This window comes from Bos taurus, chromosome 15 (genome assembly GCF_002263795.3).
Source record: "Bos taurus isolate L1 Dominette 01449 registration number 42190680 breed Hereford chromosome 15, ARS-UCD2.0, whole genome shotgun sequence".
NCBI lineage: Eukaryota > Metazoa > Chordata > Mammalia > Artiodactyla > Bovidae > Bos > Bos taurus.
The window spans coordinates 65,196,717-65,216,825 of record NC_037342.1 but is presented as its reverse complement, the minus strand read 5'-3'; the positions used below and the strand labels follow the sequence as shown (position 1 = coordinate 65,216,825).

Below are 20,109 nucleotides of genomic sequence, written 5' to 3'. Positions count from 1 at the left end.
TTTAGCTGGTATTTGAACTAATAGCTACGTGCTTGGGCACCCCAAGCCCAGTCTCCTGGGGTTACACCCTCTCTCCTCATTGGGTTGCCTCGTACACCTGTTGTTGTCTCTGAAAACAAACTGAACCAAAAGAGGTTTGGGGGTGTTGGCCCCTGCATGAGCCTCCTCTCCCCTCCTCCCAGGGTGCACCTTCTTCCCCACCCTTCAGCTCAGCTTTCCTGAACTGGCACCACAAGAATGTCTGGATGGTCGAGGAGGAATTGTCAAGTACTTGGGACCTCTCTGGTACCACCTCCTGGCTCTTGCACTGGGGCTATCTGTCTGGTCAATAGCGGGGGTTAGAGGTGAGGGGGCACCATCCTCTTGGCCAAGTTCTATTCCTGCCTCTAAGGCAGTCAGGCCCATAAAGCACAAACCATCAGGGTAACTCAACCCCTGGTCTCTGGGGTGGTGTGGAGAGGGGGGGTGGAGGGGGAAGGGCAGGGCTGGAAAACCTAATTAACATGCTTAGCAGCTATTGTTTTTTCTTTAATAATGGTAGACCAGCCCCCTTATACAAGAGTAAATAACTGCATGGGGCCAGTTTCTGCCCCTAGTGACTCACAAATCACCCCAGGTCAAATTCTGTCCTTGGTGACTGGCACGCAAGCCTCAGGGAGGCCTGTGGCCGACTGTGGTTGGCCCATGTGGCCCATATTCTCGCTGATGTGGGCATGGGGAGGGACCCTGGGGCGGGGGCAGTTCCTGTGGACTTGGGCGACTTGCAGAGTTCTCTAGACTAAGAGGTCATAGAAGGGCAATATGCCAGAAAACTCTGATTGATACCAGGCTCTGGGATACAACTTCTGGAGGTAGTTACTGTTCTCTGCAGGTCCCCTGGAGGGGAGGTGGGGAGACAGAAAGTCCCCAGGAGAGAGAGTTCAGGACAGAGAAAGGAGGGATGATCGGGCAGAAGGAGGAGTACAAAATGAAAGTAATGGCTCTGGGGCCGCAAACTCTACTCGGAGCTCAGAACATCAGCTTTTGTCTGAAAATGCTCTTAAAGCAGGAGTTGGTTCCACAGCTGCTTGGACATCCTTACAGAAACTCCAAGGTCCCCAATCTCTCCTCAAGCCCAGCCTCTTGGGGTAACACCTTCTCTCCTTGCTGGGTTACCTCGTACACCTGTTGTTGTCTGTCATAGAGTAACTACGACACCCAGGCCGGTGCTTCCTCTTCTTGATGAAACACACTCCTTTCAAGGGAGAAGAGGGAGAGGAGACACTGATGCTTCCTCTTCTCTCCTCTTGCTTCTCCTGACTTGGCCAAGTCCAACCCCCTGACTCTCTGCAGTGAGGAGGATGCCCACTTAGACTCTGCATTTTTCTGGGCTCCTGGATCAGAGCCTGGATGCGCCCCTGACCAACCACGGGAAGCAGAGACGTGTGGGAGGAATTAGGCTCACCACCAGTCTAGAAGTCAGAAAGAGTTGGTGGTCATGGTCCCAAGGACAAGGAATGAGATTTGTGGCAGGGTGGGTGGCCCATTGGAGACAGCCAGGGAAGAGGCATCCCTGGATTTCCTGCCCGAACACCGGCTCCATCCTGCTCCCACACTCTCCCTCACACTCCCTCCCAACTTGTGTTCCCCAGACCTTTGCTTCCCACGTTGGCTCCCTTTATCTACCACGACTCACCGGTTTGTTCAGTTTTGACAATGACGTTGTGCGTGGACTGGAACAGGTCACTGCTGCACTGGCCTGTGAAGGGCAGATTGGGAAAGTCAGAGTGGGCCCACATGGAGCCAAAATGTGTTGCTTGGCTAAGGACAAAGCTGGCTTCATGCAAGAGTTTCTGCTAAGCCCACTGCCTGATCATTACCCTTTGCTTCTGAGAGGGGGCTTCCCTCTCTGCATCTGTAATCTCAAGCCTGGGGTCCTTGGCCCAGAAAATCAGTAGCTGGGGCACCCACCTCAAATGGAATTATTTAGCCTTTCAAAGAGAAGACATCCAGTATAAGGGAACTAGAAGTTTAGATGTTAGAAGCCCAGTTTCTCCACTAATAGCTGCAAGTCACTTCAGCTTTCTCGGTCTTGGTTTCCTCAACTGTAAATTTAGGGGATTAAACTAGATAAAGTCATTAGATAGCCTCTAAGGTGCTTTCCCATACTAAGATCTGACACAAAATGCAAACAAAACACAAAGCCATCTTAATCCTTTTCTGATCTTAAATGTAACTCCTTTTGGTTAGATCTGATCTGTGAGGCACGTCTAGATACGTGCAGTGATTCTTCTCTTACGTATGCCTTACAACTTCTCTTCAGATGTATCATATATAAAAGCACATGCATGCGTGTGTGCAAAGTAGCTTCAGATGTGTCCAGCCCTATGGATTGTAGCCCGCCAGGCTCCTCTGTCCATGGGATTCTCCAGGCAAGAATACTGGAGTAGACTGCCATTCCCTTCTCCAGGGGATCTTCCTGATGCAGGGATCGAACACATGTCTCTAATGTCTCCTGCATTAGCAGGAGGGTTCTTTACCACTAGCACCACTTGGAAAGCCCCATTAAAGCACATATATACATGTAAATTCTCTTTGTATGTTTGTCCTCCCCAGCCAGATTACAAATATCTCAGGAGCAGAGGTCACGCTTTAACGTCTCTGACCTTCAGTTTTCCCAGATGAAAACTTCCCCTATCAAATGGCTGTGATGTTTATTTTCTCATAAGGTCACCAAATGAATCTATTCACTTGGAGTCCTTGTATAAGTAAATACTCAATAAATGTAAGTTAGTAGAACGTTTACAAAAAGGCAAATGACAAAAACAAGGTGAGAAATCTGGCCAGGAGGCAGTCAGAGGCACCGGCTGTACACAGTGGGACCAGACAAGTCATGGAAGGCCAAAGATGGAAGGCCAGAGCTGGGAAGTCAAGGGTGACCACATCCCATCCCACGCCTCCCTGTCTTAAGCTTCAATCAGAGCAAAGCTTTAAAGGAGTGGATTTAATTGGAGGTGGGGAGGTAAATATTTTTAATTCTTCAAGTATAAGTCTGCTCTTTCTGAAGACTCCTGGATGTTATTTTTAGAGCCTTGTTTGGTTTGGTTCTAGTAAAAGAAAAATGAGCAACCACCTCTGAGGTGGGCGGGAAGCAGGGAGTGCCCCAGAGCTGAATGAGGTCATCTCAAACGGCCACCATGCTGCCAGCTCAGTGGCCAGACATTGGGTCTCTTCAGTGTTGATGGCAGCTGTAGGGATCTGAATCTGGTCCATAGCCCTGGAGCTCATGCTTCCCACAGCCCCAGCTCCATGTCCAAACACAGGTTCTGCTTGGATAGATGTGCCTGCTCCAAAGTAGATAGGCTAGCCCACTATTCATACACATCACTGCTTCCCAAAAGGGTTCTCAGAGAAGCTAGTTTTTTAAATAACCATTATCATAAGAACTTCAGGCCAGTGTCAAGGGCATTCTGCAAGATAGTTGTCTCCCCTACCAAGCCTTCCAAGCCAGTGTAGCATGCATGCATGTGTGAATCAAATATCACTGATGGATAGCCTTTGAATGCTTCCTGTCTATGCGCTGGGTGGAGCGTCAGAAGAGACATCTGGGGCTGTAGTATAGCCCCAATCCCAGAAACTGCAGAAACATACCAAACCTGTCCAGACCATTTGTTCTAACCCTTTTTCATTTAGGACCTTTTAAGAATCTGTTGTAATAACATAAGCTTTCTCTCCTCCCCCAAAACAAACTAGAAGTAATTTCACCTTTTTTTTTTTTTACCATACTTACGTCTCATTGTAAGAACCTAAGTATAGAAATATTTTTTAAAATAGCCATGGCGATCTTAACCAGCAAGTGATTGGGAATGAAACAATCAAACCCCATTTGTAAGAGAAAGAAGTGGTTTTCTGAGAGCACCAAGTATTCTGTAACTACCCAGCTAACCCTTGTCTCCTTGGAAATTAACCATAAGGAGAGAATTACATTACCCTAGATTTGTATGGGATTTGGCACACCTTGTACCCTAGGCTTCAAGCCTATCCCCTCTCACCTCCCTTCTACTTCCCTGTCTTGGGAAACAGTCATTTGGAGGTAAGACCATCCTCAGATGTCCCTAAACAGGAACCCTGCCAGTCGTGGAGTCTCTGCCCTTCCCAGCTGGCTCCCAACAGGGTAGAGAGAGTGAAAGAGAGTCACCATTCCACTTGAGATGCTGCAGGTTGCTGTAAAGAAGCTGCCCGGCCGTCCCTGCCGCCCGGGTGAACTCCTGCAGACTCATGCTGCAGAGGTGCTCGCCGTTGACGTCAAACTCCTGGAAAGGGATGCAGCTGGCATCCAGCTGGTTGGTGTCCAGGAGATGCTGGAGCCACTCCCACACCTGGTACTTGGTCCAGTACTGAGGATGGATTTCATGCCACTGGCCTCCGAAAAACCCACTGGAAACTGCAAAAGAGGAGGCAGCCCTGTGAGTGAGCCGTGTTTGTTTCTGAGCATGATCCCAGACAGGAAGGTGCACCGCCAGAAGTCACAGGGATCACAGCCAAGGTATGCACGCATCAGCAGAGGTTGGATTTGGAGAGGAGGCTCTGGGAAATGCAATTCCTTCCCTAGTTGTGGTAGGAGCCAGTCATTCAGCCTCCCTACATCTTCCTGTTGTTCCTTATATACTCACCCCTGGGCTCTGGATAAGGACACAAGACTTAAAACACTCTGAGATCATGAGCTTCTTCCCCATCTCCCACAAAGTACCATGAGAGCTAATGCATTGCTACAGTTTCAGCAATGTATTGGCTTCCTGCCCACACCCACATAGTTCCCATGTTTTTTTTTTTTTTTTTTCCCTCTCTCTCTCACACACACCTATATACACACATATACCCCCAATTCAAATCATTTTCAACCAGAAGCCTGAGACTCAGGTTCTCTTCTTTATGATGCCTTTGTTTCTCCCCAGAGTGGTCCAGATGATTCATCTGCTCGCTATGCTGATGTCCCCTGCCCAGTACTGGTTATTACAACCACTATGACGTCACTTCCCTACCCAGTTACCTTCAGCAACTTCCCTTTATCCAGTGAAATTAGGTCCAAAACTTCCAAGCCAGGCACTGAGGCTCTTCACTATTCCTCAAGTGACCCTTTGCCTTTTTTCTATATTGTCCTTTAGGACAGTTTGAGGTCTACCTGTGGCTCCCTATTGAATTCCTGCCCAACTCACTGACTCCGACCACCCATAAAGCCATCAGAGACTCCCCCGACCAACTGCTGAGGGCTGCTGTCTTTAAATCTCCAGGAAACATACTTCCCATTTCTCCTCATGACTTCTGTCCTGTTTTGCCTTTTTTGATGGGTCTTTACAGTCCTATTCTTCTTTGTAAACTGTATGCTCAATTTAGCGACTTCACTTTCACTTTTCACTTTCATGCATTGGAGAAGGAAATGGCAACCCACTCCAGTGTTCTTGCATGGAGAATCCCAGGGACAGGGGAGCCTGTTGGGCTGCTGTCTATGGGGTCGCACAGAGTCGGACATGACTGAAGCGACTTAGCAGCAGCAGCAGCAGCATATCCATCTTACCCATCCTTGTATGTCCCATAAAAACTACTTAGAGATTTTGCCATTATAGGTACTTTCTCTCCATTTCTTCAGTAAATTTATTGTTGAAGAAGAAATAACATTGGAACCTGGAAGAGCCTATGAGATCCATTCACAAGATGGCTAATTCAAGTACCAGTGAAGAAGAGGAGTTCCTCCAAGCCAATAAATATTATTGAGCTCATTATGGACTAACCATCTATGTATGTGACTCTCATACTCACTTAAGAGAGCATCACTAAATCAACCCAGAGTCCTGAAGGGATGAAGAAGAAAGAGCCAGCTCCTGTTGGCATGTGACCAGACTGAGAGCTCTTACAATCCCTTCTAAAGCAGGGACCAAGGGAGGGAGCACTCTTTTGGAAGAGGTGAGGGGTAGGGACAAGGAGGAGACCCTATTATAGCCCACCAAGCTGAAGAAGGAGAAATCTAACTGAGCATGACACACAGATATTCCCACCAACTCAAGGATGGACCAATAAAGGAAAATGTAGCGCAAGAAAATAGTCCCTAACTTTTTCTTCAAGGTCCTGCCAGATCAGTACTTCTCTAAACTCTAAAGCGATTATGAATCACCAGGGAATGTTGTTCAAATGCAGATTCTGATTCCATAGACTTGGGGTGAGGCCTGAGATTCTGCATTCCTGGTGAGTGTCCCAGGAATGGGGATGATGATGATGTTTGTCAGTGGACACAGTTTGCGTGGCAAGGAGATACAGAGCTCCAAAAGGTCTGATCCCCCATAATACCCACAGCCTGGCCCTCAACACTCCCAGAAGAGAAGCTGAAGGGTGAATGCTTCCAACCCACTCCCGTTTTTGCTCACCCTCTTGGACTTCATCCACTGCTCGCAGACTTAAGGATTGCTGAGAGCAGGAGGTCAAGATGACGTGGCCACAGAGATACTGTCCTGGGTCATACCTGCCGCTCACATTAGGTGCCATACGCCTCATATCTCATAACCACACAAAAGCAGGCCTGAACCCTCAGCTGGTGTCCTAAAGGGGAAGCCAACAGTGAAGGGGGAAGCTATAAGGATTGGAGGAATCTAGTCCCCAAATTTAAATACATAGAAATATTCCCAAATATACTAACAGACTGAGCCTAAATGGGATGTCTCTCATTTCTCCCACTTTTTTTTTGGTGTCTCACCAACCAATACAGCTGTTGAAGAGTGGGCTATATTTTGTGCAGCTCCCCCAAGTCTCTGTTCTTTTATTTTTAAATTAATTGTTTTGCTAATTGTGCAACTCTGAGTTTGCAAACAAGAGACAACAACTCTCAATAACCCCACACCAGGCCCACAGTACTTTCTTCTTTCAATGTCACATGATTCAGAAGAGAGGAGGGTTCCTGATAGTGCAGCCTATTAGAACTTGGCAGAACCAGAGAATTTTGTCTGAAGTTGAACGGAGCAGACTCCCCAGTAGCCTCCAGAAGTTTGGGGAGAAGCATTGAAAAGCCTATGAGTTCAGCTCCTCTCTGGCATTCAACTGGTCTCCCCAGTCCCATCAATCAAGACCAGGAGCTTCTGGAAGTGAGAATGTAACAGTGATGAATGGATTCTACACCCTGCGCAGCAAACAAGAGGAATGCTGCCATAATGGAGAGTCCAAGGGCTTGGGATGCAAAAGACTTTCCACCCTGAAGAACTGTTCCCTGTTTAGAATTATCCTTCAAGGTCCCCACAGGGAAGCTCATGCCCAGAAAAGACAGCAGTTCAGGAGGATAAATGATCAAATAAGAGAAGGTCTCCCCTTCCTGTTTTCCACGCTGTGTGTCTGGGGATTCCAAATTGAAAGGTGGAGCTGCCCAGGAATGGGCTGCTTCTTGGAGAATGCAACCCTTGCATTAGCATCCCACTCCTGCCTCCCAGACATTGTTCACCAAGAGCCACTTCCATGTGGTTCAAGGGAAGCAAGAGCAGCAGGTGGGAGAAGGCCCGGACCTCCTTACACCCACTGTGGTTCAGCGCAAAGGAGTTTGCCCCAGCTGACTGCCTTCACAACGAGGTGCACGGCGCTGATTAGCAACCACTGTATTCAGCCTGGCTTCTACAGTAAGCCATGGGCTGGATCCACCCTCTGTAGGCGCCAGACTAAGCCCTCCCTCTTCTAATCCACCAATCTTAGATTAAAGCGCCACAGGCAGGCACATGGTCTCCTAACAAATCTACCCGCCCCTTACAGAGGGAAGTCACTGGAAGATGAAACAGAAGGATGAAGCTGCTCTAACTCTCTTCTCCTTAATGTCCATGCTTCTACGTGACACATAGACACACACACAAACACACACACACAGAGTTTTCTCTCCTATCCATCTTCATATCCCAGCCAGCACTATTCAAATGGCCTTACTTTGGGGTAGCTCTTCTCTCACCCTCTCTGTCAGCTTGCCAACCTGGAACTTTGAATATTGAGAGGAAACCATGGAATATCTCGAGTGGGCTTCTGGCTGGGGCTCCGAGGACCTGTGGGGATCTCCTGCTTGAAGAGTTTTCTCCAGTCCCCCCAGCTCCCACATCCCCTGTATTTCCCACAGGCCTCCTGGCTCCCACACCCCCTGTATACTTCATGAAGTTGGGGAATGAAGTCTAATCAGAGCAAAGGAAGAAGCTGGAAGAAGCTGCATGAGGAGGGACATGCGTAGCTCCCTTACCATTGCACGTGGAGTAGCTGTCTGTCCAGGTCGGCTGCTGGTGGAGAAGATTGTTGCTGGGGTTGAGATTCATTACACCACTTCCTTCCAGAATCATGATCTGTAAGGGGATCAAAAAGGCCGTTCCGTCAGTGCCTCTGGGACAAACGTCATTTCAGAGTATGGATCATAGAGCAAATTTAGGAAGGAAGAAAGAACGTGTCCTCCCGTCCACTGCCTGCCAAGCATGTTGCCACAGCCCTTTCAGCAAAAGCAAAACTGACTGGCAATTAAAAATTTCCAGGTTCAATTTTCATATGCATGAGGCAAGTTTTTACAGCCACCCATTCATAAATGAATAATCTCTGATCGGGAATGAAACAGGAGGAAATGTAATACCTGCTCACCGGGTGAGTCTGGCTAGCGGCCAACTTTTTTTTTTTTTTTACAAAAGTGAAAATGTCAGAGAGATTTTGTTTAAAGTGGAATTGCCATTCGGTAAAATCCCAAATGGGTAGCAGAACAGACCCAGCACCTGTGTGGGAACCCTGACTTGAAATCAGACATGTACGAGTTCTGACACACCTGAGCAGCCCACACCTCAGCATCCAGTAAATTTCCTCGGTGAGGATATCTGCCAAGAGATGGGCTGGTCTCGGGGGACCTCAGCCATATTTTACCTAGAGCTTTTCAAGCACTTAGCTCTGTGATAAGGTTATAAATCAACGGGTTTCTCCAACAAGACACTGACCCTTCCTTCTCGGTAAAAAGTTCATCCTCACATTCCCTTTCCTTTTAGTTGTCACCCTCAGTCAATATCTGACTCTCTGCAACGCCACAGACTGCAGCATACCAGGCCTCCCTGTCCTTCACCATCTCCCGGAGTTTGCTCAAACTCATGTCCATTGAGTCGATGATGCCATCCACCTGGAGGATACTGCAGGCTTCACAGCTGACCTGAACGGGACTTTCTCAGTATGAGGCTCATTTTCTCAGTAAAGGATCAAGGAGAAGAGCCTTTCTTCAGTGAGCCTGTTTTTGGATTTTTTTGAACTGTATGAAAATTTTATGTTTTAGAAATATTCACCTCGGTCCTCCAGCACTTACAATGTTCTTACCCTCATGCCAGACTCAAAGCCTCAGAAGTGCATTCAGTCATTCAAAGGATAAACAGCCTGTTTCCAGAAGGTGACTGAGCCTTACCCGGGACCTCTAAGGGTAACTTGCTCTTTCTAAATGTTGGACTGGGGAGAAGCTAGAATTACAGTAGAAGATCATGGAAAATTCTCTGCCTGTTTGGGTGAAAACTTGCATCTTCATGTGTCACCAACATCCCCAGGATGGAAATTGCCCAACCAGAGCCATTCCACTCTCTCAAAACCCCTTCCTCTAATTTAACTACTGCTCTTTTAGGTCAATGTAGGGCTTAAGAGGGGAGAAAAGGGGTCTGGAAAAGACATAAAAATTCATTCATGTATTCATTCATTCAACAGATATTTATTAGCCTTGCAATGGGTTGGGCACAGTTCTAGGAACAGGGAGTAGAGCAGTGATTAAGAGTTGAATTAGGCTAAACAGAAACATTTATGATGATCATTAACATCATCATCCTGGTTGTTCGGCAAATAATTAGGCCTGAATCCAGCCTGAGTAGAAGGTAGGAGAGGGCAAGATGGGGTGGCAATGATGAGCTCTGTAACAGACCACCAGGAGGAGAGGTAGCAGAGCTGAGTTTTATGAGGTGATGCCATAGAGATGAGTTTCGACATCAGAAAGAGCTGGAGTTTATCCCAAGTTCCACCACTTAATACCAGCTAAGTTCTTAGCTGGTTTGTACTAAGTCAAACAAGTTATTAGCCTCTCTGAACCTGTTTCCTTTTATGTAAAATACAGACCATTGTACCCACCGTATGTATTGGTTGGGGCTTAAGTTAGTCTCCATACCTCGAGCACTTGGCACCAAATAGGACATAACTGCATAGCAGGTATGTTATGATGAGGAGGGGCACTATGCCTATGGACTACCTGAACCAGAAGTAACCGTGGGCCTCAGTTTCCCCGGGCAGAAATTGAAGAGCTAGTAAATTGCTTTTGAAGTTCATTTCCAGAAATGTCTTGGATTCTCACTCTCAGAGAAAACCAACCCAAGTCAAACTTTCTTTTCTTTTCCCATTGAGCTTTCTAGAGCAATAGCCCTAAGCTAAGAAATCAGATGGGGGACTTGAAGGCAAAAGAAATCTTCCAGGTCCCCAGAGGGTTGGCTGGGAGAGGGAGAGGGCATGGCACCAGCTCCTGTTTGCTCAAGGCTAGGCTTGTTCCTTGCCAGCATTTGCTCAACTACAAGCAGTAGAAAGGTTACTGTTTAACCCTGAAAGGGCTGAAGCTCAGAACCCAGTCCGTGTGCCCTCCAGGCTGGGGGTAGGGTTGGGTGTGCAGGGGAGGCTTCCCTGAAATTCTTTCACAAGGGTTTGCCTGCAGGGCTGTTTCAAAGTGGCTATTTCAGTGGAAGTCAGATCTGCTGGGGCCAACTATGACCTACTTCCTCAGCCGGCTGGCTCAGGGCTTCTCTTCACCAATTCCCCAAAATCTAGAAGGAAGAGTAGGGTGAGGACCGAGCACCCAGCTTTGGAGTTGGGGAGAGGTGGGCTCAGATCCTAGTTCTCCTGTTCCCCGTGGGTGACCTTGAAACAAGTTCAAGTCTGTCCAACCTGAATCTTTCTGATCCTCACTTTCCCCGCTTGTAAAATGGGAACAACCCAAACTCAAAGGGCTGTGGGCATCAAATGAGCTTGTGCACACAGAAAGCTCAGCAGGTACTAAGAATTCAATAAATGTCGCGGGAACACATGGGCCAGACTTCCTCTTATGACTAAATGCCCCACAAGCCCCAATCCTCCAGGCGGACATCATTCCTCACCGTGAGGCATCCAGAACTACTCTCAGCCAGAGAGAAGTCCTGAGGATTACAAGGTCACAGCTGCCCCATTGCCATCTGGGCCCCCAGGAGGCTGAGCGCACTCCCTGCTGGCACCCCCTTTCCAAGGGAAAGCAGCCAGCACAACGAGGGGCCCTTTTTTACGGGGCCCAGTAAATGGTTAGCACCCATAAAAGAGTTTATGTGGCTTATTCCTTAGTGAGTCAGAGTTCACTGAGCTCACCCAGGCTGCTGAGGAGAGAAGGTCAGTGTTCTCAACCCAGCTTGGGGCGGCAGGGACCATGCCCTCAGGGTGGGCACGGAAGGCCCCTGGGGCCAGCACGGCTGAAGGCCTTTCACCAAGTTCTAATCCCTTGGAGAACCAGCTTTTCAAGTGTGAAATAAGGACATTTGCCCCCCAACAGCCTCACAAGATTGTTGAGAAGATCAAATGAGATAATAGATAATAAATGTGCCTTGAGAATGGTAAAAAAAAAAAAAAGAAAGAAAGAAAGAAAAAGCATTATCATAACCAACTCACCCACACTCCCATATACAAATGTAGATTTTCCATGGTACATGGTGATTACCTTCTGCTGTGCTTAGTTGCTCAGTTGTGTATCCAACTTTTTGTGACCCGTGGACTGTAGTCTGCCAGGCTCCTCTGTCCATGGGATCCAGGTAAGAATACTGGAGTGGGTTGTCATGCCCTCCTCCAGCGGCTCGGAATTCCCAACCCAGGGATCAAACCCAGGTCTCCCACAGTTCACGTGGATCCTTTACTGTCTGAGCCACCAGGGAAGCCCAAGAATACTGGAGTGGGTAGCCTATCCCTTCTCCAGGGAAACTTCCTGACCCAGGAATTGAACTGGGTTCTCCTGCATCTCAGGCAGATTCTTTACCAGCCGAGCTACCAGGGAAGCCCAGGTGATTACCTGATGGAGTATGAAAAGCAATCCTTTTAATTTAGAAGTATTTAATGCTTCTCATTGGAGAAGGAAATGGCAACCCACTCCAGTGTTCTTGCCTGGAGAATCCCAGGGACGGGGGAGCCTGGTGGGCTGCCGTCTATGGGGTCGCACAAAGTCGGACACGACTGAAGTGACTTAGCAGCAGCAGCAGAATGCTTCTCGTTAATCTTTTTACTTTACCTTCAGCATAACTTTTATTATTTTCTTTAAAAAAAAAGTATCAATTATGGGAGGTTGAGACTTTGGAGACTTTGAGGGCTAGGTTGGAACCCAGACCCCCCATCTTTGTATTTGAGCTATGTGACCTTGAGTGTGTTACTCCTTCCGAGCTCAACATCTTTACTGATTCCAAAGAGGGAGTCAGGGGACCGTGGATGTCCTCCAAGCTTAAGGGCTATTTGGAAGGATAAGTAATGCTATGAAGTTAAAGATCCCTGGGCTTCCCTGGTGGCTCAGATGGTAAAGAATCCACCTGCAATGTGGGAGGCCTGGGTTCAATCCCTGAGTCAGGAAGATTCCCTGGAGAACAGCATGGCAACTCACTCCAGTATTCTTGCCTGGAGAATCCCATGGACAGAGGAGCCTGGTGGGCTAGTGTCCATGGGGTCACAAAGAGTGGGACACAACTGAGCTACTAAGCACAGGACAGTGTACAGTACCAGCACACACGCTCTTTCAAAATGTTTCTTTTCCTTTTCTTAAACATCAGTTTTCAAGATATTTCTCTAACACATTTTACTTCTTCCAAGATTGGAAGCAGTAAATTCAGAGCCTAAGGAAAAACAGTTCCACCCTTTGAGCTAAAAGCAAGCTGGAAAAGGATCCGCTTCACCCCATTTCAAGCTAGAGAGAGAATTCTAGGGTGAAAAGTAGTTTCTCAGCCTTGGCGTGACTGGCATTTTGGTCCAGGATGGTACTTGCTGGGAGGGCTATCTCGCACACTACAGGATGCCTAGCTGTATCCCTAGCCTCTTCCCACTAGATTCTAGCAGCATTCATGCACCAACCCTGGGAAAAAAGCCCCGGAGCCAGATCACGCCTAGTCATGAGCACCCATCAAATCAGAGCCTGTGGAAACAACAGCTCAGATTTTGCTCTTGCTGGTGTGGCGACTTTGGACTAGCCTTTCTGAGCTGCTATATCCTGTCCTGGGAAACTGCCACCTAGGCTTGCTGGAGGACTGAAGGAGATTCAGGACCATGGGGCCCCTGGCACAATGCCTCATCATACCCATACGCGGTAAGTGCCTCCCAGGTGGAAGTTTATGAAAACGCACTGACTATTGGACCCCCCTTTGTCTATTCTCACATAGTATGTATTCTGGGAACACAGCATAAATTGTTACTTGGGGTATTGAAAAATGCCCATCAAAAAAAGAAAAAAGTAAGTTTTAATTCAAACTGAAATATCGAAATGCACTGAGATATACAAGGTTTTTCCATCTGCATTCTCTTCACTGATTCCTCCACATGTCACCCTTTGCACCACAATTCTAAGACTGACACTTTGGATGACAGAAGTCTGCTCTTTATTTCAAGAGGAGGAACCATGGGTGGGATCCAATCAATGACAGCAGATGGTCCCTCGTGCCAGCCTTGCAGTCGGACACTCTTCTATCCTAGGCAGCAACTCCCTGGGCCACTAGGGTTTGGCCAATCCAAATTCAATTTGGCAGAGAGGCGGCACTGTGCTGTGCTGGGGTGGCCAGAATCACTCTTTATTCCCCACTTGGTTAAGGGGCCCCTTGGGATTAAACACAAGCACCCACAGGGCCCTAAGTTGCTACAGACTCAGACTACTTCTGGGCCACCCACATATAGAGACATCCCAGTACGTCTGTACCCACCCTACCAGACCTTCCTCAAGGGTGGATTCCCTTCCAGCACCAGCTTGACCACCATGCACAGGGAAGAGCAATGGATTGGGGAGGGGGCCAGCAGAACACCTAGCCTGACCCTAAAGTTTAAGAGTCTCACATTTTAACTGTTACTCAGAAGGCAATGGCACCCCACTCCAGTACTCTTGCCTGGAAAATTCCATGGATGGAGGAGCCTGGTAGGCTGCAGTCCATGGGGTTGCTGGGAGTCGGACACGACTGAGCGACTTCACTTTCACTTTTCACTTTCATTCATTGGAGAAGGAAATGGCAATCCACTCCAGTGTTCTTGCCTGGAAAATCCTAGGGACAGGACAGCCTGGTGGGTTGCCGACTATGGGGTCGCACAGAGTCAGACACAACTGAAGTGACTTAGCAGCAGCAGCAGCTCAAATGGGAGTGGGTGAGACCAGCCACAGAGACAGAATCTCATTAACATCTGGGTTGAAAGGACACACTCAAGGTGTGAGGAGCTTCAAACCCAGCCCAATGTTGCTATGCTTCTGGAGGGCAGTTCTCATGGTGACTCAGATGGTGAGGATTGAAGTCTTGATTCTGCTCCTTGGCAGGCTGTGTTGACCCTGGGGAAGTACCATCCTGTTTAAAGTTTCACTTTCCCCCATGATGAAAAGTGGGAGAAATGGAGTTGATGTGTGGATCAAATGAGAATGTTTGTAAAATTCTCACACAATATGTCAGGAAATGTTAGCTGTCACCATGGGGTCTGCCCAGAAGCTTCTCTCTGAACTGTGTTGGTTGGCTTGGGCAATATTCTTAAGGTTGAGGGAGACTCTTCAGAGGCAGGATGGTACAATGGTGGGAAGCACCAGGCTATGCAGTCAAATGGCCATGGTTCAATGCCTGGTTTTGCCAACCAGGCCAACTTGGACAAGTGATTCAACTTCTTTGGGTCTCAGTTTCCTCATTGATAGAATGGGGATGATATGAAAATGGTTGTTGAAAGACAAAATGAAGTGATACCAGTAGAATGCTTGGTACATATTACACATATCATAATACACGTATTAAGTACTTGGTGAATACAAGCTAATAAGTGTCAGTCGCTCAGTCGTGTCTGACTCTTTGCAACCCCATGGACTGTAGCCCGCCAGGCTCCTCTGTCCATGGAATTCTCCAGGCAAGAATACTGGAGTAGATTGCCATTCCCTTCTCCAGGGGATCTCCCCGACCCAGGGATTGAACCCAAGTCTCCTGAATTGCAGGCAGATTCTTGACCATCTGAGCCACGAGGGAAGTCCCTAATTATTATTATCTTTTATTTGTTGTGTTGTGACTTATTATTTCATTGAGTCTCCAAGGTGAAAATTGAGGGTTAAGTTAATTTCAAGCAAGGCTTCTAATTTCTACCATCTACATTATGTTCAGCAGTCCCAGTGAGCTGGCACACTCTAGCCTAGGGCTGGACTCGGGCTCCCCAGCCCCATCCTGCTCTGCTGGGTGACACGCCATTAGGCTGAGCGATGGACAGCATCTCTGAGCCTCTGCTCACAGAAGCCGTGCTCTGCCCCTCCACCCACTTCCTCCTCCCCTTCGTGCCACCAGACACACGCTGCCTGAGGCTGCCAGCAGCAGTGGGAGGGCACACCTCTGTAGGCCCTGGGTTAGTGCCCCAGCATTTTGCTCCTACACACCATGGCTGGTTTGCGGGTGCACAGACGAGCAGCCTGTCTAAGATGGGAGCTCCTGGCGGAAGACAGCCTGCGGATCTCTATCCTACAGGGTCCCTTAGCACACGAATTGATCAATTACTAGAAAAAAGGGGTCTGGGATTTGACGTGTTAAGGACAGAAAAGTGAGCAGAAGGAGGTGCCCTTGGAACTTTGGCAAAGGACCAGAGCCAGGCCTTCCAGAGCCCAGGAGGCTCTGCCCAGCCTCAGGACTCCAAACAAGGCCAAGCCCTGCTCCACTGGTCTCTCTTAAACACACAGAGAGGACCTGCCGGCAGAGACAGACACAGCCCAGCTTGGGCTCACTCATCTGGAGCAAGGTGTGCCTTTTGCTCTGTGGTGGGGCTACTGAGACCTAAGACCAAGTGCTGTACTGCTACTACTAATAGTAGCTATATACTATAGTAGCTAGGGCTTATTGAACATTTAAAATGTGCTGCCTCTTTTCTCATAGTTTTAAATCCATTATCTCAGTCAATACTCACAACTGCTCTGTAAGGCATTATGTCATTTAGCAGATGGTTCATCTGCGGCTCCAAGAGGTTGTGTCACTTGTTCAAGCTCACACAGTTTTGAAAGAACTGAAACTAGCAGAGAATTCAAACTCTGAGTGTCTAGCAACAAACCCTGGGCACTTTCTGCTGAGATGGGGTGCTTTGCCACAGAGGAAGATGCCCTCAGCTCATCCTCAGCCCCAGCCCCATCCTATACATCGTCACAGCATTCTCCCTGTGCCACCTGGGGCCTCACACCTTTACCAGTTTCTCCTGGATTTCAAAGTTCTCTGCGTCCATTCAATCATGTAGGGACCCTGATTGAAACATGTTTCTTTTTTGCCAGAGCAACCTGAAGTCATCTCTCTTCTCAATATATTTAAGAATTCTTTTTAGAATAAAGGGGAGAAGTCCGTTATCATTTTTCCATACCTACAGTATATTCAGGTAGGAATATTTAGGGCCAGTTTTATCTATGATATACTCTTTTAGCCATTAAAATAGATTTATGTGTGCTAAGTTGCTTCAGTTGTGTCCAACTCTTTGTGATCCTATGGAGTGTAGCCCGCCAGGCTCCTCTGTCCCTAGGATCCTCCAGGCAAGTATACTGGAGTGGGTTGCTGTACCCTCCTCCAGGGTATCTTCCCCGATCGAGGGATCAAACCCAGGCATCATAAAAGGAGTATTTATATATTCAAGCAAATATATTAATCTATACATGCAAATACATGAATATATTTGCATACACATATGAATATTCCTTGTATGATTCAATAAAACAATTTTTAGTTTATATTTTAGAAATAAACCAATCCACAGTGCTTTGTGCTTCATCTGGATTAGAACTGAATTAGTTCAAAAAGTAGTGTTTTCTTCTGTTGGGAGGGTGAAGATACACTGGAAGCCACCAGGGCCACAGAGCAGATCATAAGCAGGGCTTCGCTTGCATTCCCTGCTCCCAGCCCTAGGGGACTGAGAGTCAAAGCCACAATCTGCCTTCTTCCCAGATCCTTGATTCATTCAACCACATCATCCCCAAACTGCCTCAGAATACTGTCTCATGTGGGTATTTTTACTCCTCAAGCCCAAGGAGCAATTAGGCATTTTAAATAATCACTTTTGCAATGACAGCACTATCCAGACCATTCTTGATCCTTAATCAAAGTTACCAGCAGGTGAATTCACAGCATTTGCCCGAAGGATGTTGCAATAGCTTACTGACTTCCTGTTTCAATATGACTGCCATTTCAAGAGAACTACTCCCAGTGAGGAGAAAAGAAAATTCAAGTACGTGTGAAATCTAACTGAATGTAACAAAGATGATAATTCATGTTTTCCAAATGAATCAAAATATGAATCAAGCTTGGGGAATGTATTTGATCCTCTCAGGATTACATCACAGGTAATTTCATGCCCTCATAATGTGTTTCAAGACAGACATTTCATGTTCCCAGGGGCAACATCAGAAGCATTATTCCTGGGCTTTCAAGTGTCTACATGAGCAATGATGCCATAGTGGGAGCCCGAGAGTTGATTCATTACAGATACACTTTACTAACTATAAGCCAGTTGAAAATACACATCTTATGCTGATTTTTATCAGTCTCAGTGACAGTTCAGACAAGAAACAGACACTGACAGGAGACAGGAACCAAAATTGATCAAAAAACAAGATTCCCTTACATGACCTCAGAGGCCTTTATCAATCGTGTTCAGCTATGACAAACTAAAAATAGAGCAAGCTTTGAAACATGAATGTCACGGAGTCTTTTCAGACCTCAAGAGAAACTATGGTTCTCTCCTCCCCAGACTTCACACTCACACCAAGCTTTGCACATATTTTGTGCAAAAGGCCCTCCAAAGACTATCCACTGACCCCTATAAATCTATTGACACCGTGGATCTTTAAATCAAAATCTCTGTTGCACTCATGTAGGATTGAAATGAAAAGAAAACTTGTAATGGAGTCAGGGTCAGAAGAAAGTCTACCCTGACCTCTGAGAGAAGCCCTGAGAGTTTTTATTCTTGCTCTTACTTGACATGAGTGTGGCATAGTTTTCCTACAATGGCAGCAGAAAGGGCCTCCCCTTTCCCTCTCTATCAGCAGCTGAAGGAGGAACCATGCTGCGTCCAGGACAGTCATTCTGGACCTCTGTTCGGCAATGTAGTAAAAAATTCACCGTATACCCTACCACCCTGAACCTCAGTATTTCTCTCCTGACCAATCCTTGATCTCTCTTCTAAAACAAAGTAGCCATAAGCAACACATAGCAAAAAATAAAAGCAAAAACAAACAAACAAACAAAAAAAACGCAGCCTACTTTTACAACCGAGGTCTCCGTAGGGCTTTGGAAAGGCGTAGGTATGGAAACTGGGAGATTCCGTTTACAATGCTTATTTTCCTACTTGGCTGAAGAGGCCACATGACTGGTCTATGGGCCACTTGTATCATCAGCACCGAAGAAGAAGTTAAACTAGGAGTTTCCTGAGGTCCCACCCAGACCTGTGAATCAGAATCTATGCTTTTAAGACCCCACCTTCACCAATCCTTAAGCACCCTTGCCATTAAGAGCTTCTGGTTAAAGACTCATCTACTTGAGTTTTTTCAAGTTCCCAAAACAAGATAACGAACTCCAGCAGATATTGGCCCTAAAATAAACATCCATAAACACCAGGAAGTCCTCGTAAAGTCAGAGGCAATACATTTCAATCCGAAGAACTCAAGCTTCAGTTCATCTGCGGAGATTCTCTCCCTGTCTTATTGCCTAACTTGAAGTACAGCAGTTCCTAACATCCAGTACCACCATGTTCAATGCAACAGTGCTCCGCAACTTAACAAGTATGAGTCTGTGAAGGCCAAACAAAGTCCTCAGAACACAGCATTGTGGAGGACTTTTGTAATGATTGTTTTCATCAAGGGGATTTCATAGCTGGCTGAGTCACCCCTTATTCCATCCCACCCCCACCACAGCTCTTCCAAAGATTACTTAACCACCCTGGCTTTTAGACCTCATACCAAAGAAACCTGGTATCTTAGCCTTCAATGGAGAGAAACAATCATCAAGAAATGTTTGCCCTGCTAGTATATTGATCCCTTCCAATTAATAGATATTCATTGATGAGCTACTAAACGTTGGCACTGTGCTAGGTGCTGGGGGCATAACAGTGAACAAAACACAGAAGCTGCCCTGCTCAGTTGGACTGTCCAGTAAGGTCACCACTTCTGAAAATGATGTAATAGCTTTTTCCAAGGTCATCTGGCCTCATTGGCCATCTCCTGCTGGGGTTACAGTAGAACAAGAGCAGGGAGAGCCAGGTGACCTGCTTTGGCATTTGGAAATGACCAAGCTTGGAAAGAACTTCAACTCCCTTAAAAAACAGGGTTAGGGCAAGAATAGAGATGCAGATGTAGAGAAGAGACTTGTGGACACAGTGGAGGAAGGAGAAGATAGAACAAATTGAGAGAGTAGCGTTGACATACGCATATACTACTGTGTGTAAAATAAACAGCTTTGATGCCTTGTGATGACCTAGATGGGAGGGACGGGGGATTGGGAGGGAGGCTCAAGAGGGCGGGAATATATGTCTACATACAACTGGTTCACTTCTTTGTACAGCAGAAACCAATACAACATTGTAAATCAATTATCATCCAATCAAAAATTAATTAATTAATTAATTAATTAAAAAAGGAAAACCAGGACTGGTCCTCCTTTCTCCAACAACCCCAAGCCCTTGCCTTCATGGGAAACCCTCACCAAGACCTGGAGTTGGCAGCCATGAGTTTCACAAAGCAGCCTCAGCCAAAACCAATCTCCACGCAGGACAGAATAAAGCAGCTGGTTGTCTGGATGGCTGCATGTCTCTCCCTGAGACAATAGTGTGTTTATGTGTCAGAGGGTTAGGGGCAGGTTAACATAAAACCCACCGTAAACAGAGCTGTTAATTCAGTTGCTG

The 20,109-nt window shown here is 47.0% G+C and overlaps 1 protein-coding gene across 7 annotated transcripts in view; it reads right to left on the bottom strand.

Annotated features, from left to right (window-relative positions):
• The window catches only part of EHF (ETS homologous factor), an 88,001-nt gene that overhangs the window by 57,558 nt on the left and 10,334 nt on the right, over nucleotides 1–20,109 (bottom strand). For 5 of the 7 annotated variants that reach the window (XM_005216373.5, XM_015474848.3, XM_024975071.2 and 2 more), the window contains exons 2-4: nucleotides 8,231–8,330; nucleotides 4,178–4,423; nucleotides 1,676–1,738 (exon numbers count right to left, since the gene is read on the bottom strand). In XM_005216373.5, coding sequence (XP_005216430.1) covers nucleotides 1,676–1,738; nucleotides 4,178–4,423; nucleotides 8,231–8,327 — 406 coding nt within the window. In that variant the 5' untranslated portion in view covers nucleotides 8,328–8,330. Of the gene's footprint in view, nucleotides 1–1,675; nucleotides 1,739–4,177; nucleotides 4,424–4,840; nucleotides 4,979–5,796; nucleotides 6,094–8,230; nucleotides 8,331–20,109 lie in introns of those variants that run through there. The other 2 variants (XM_059874605.1, XM_059874604.1) reach the window with 2 other exon arrangements.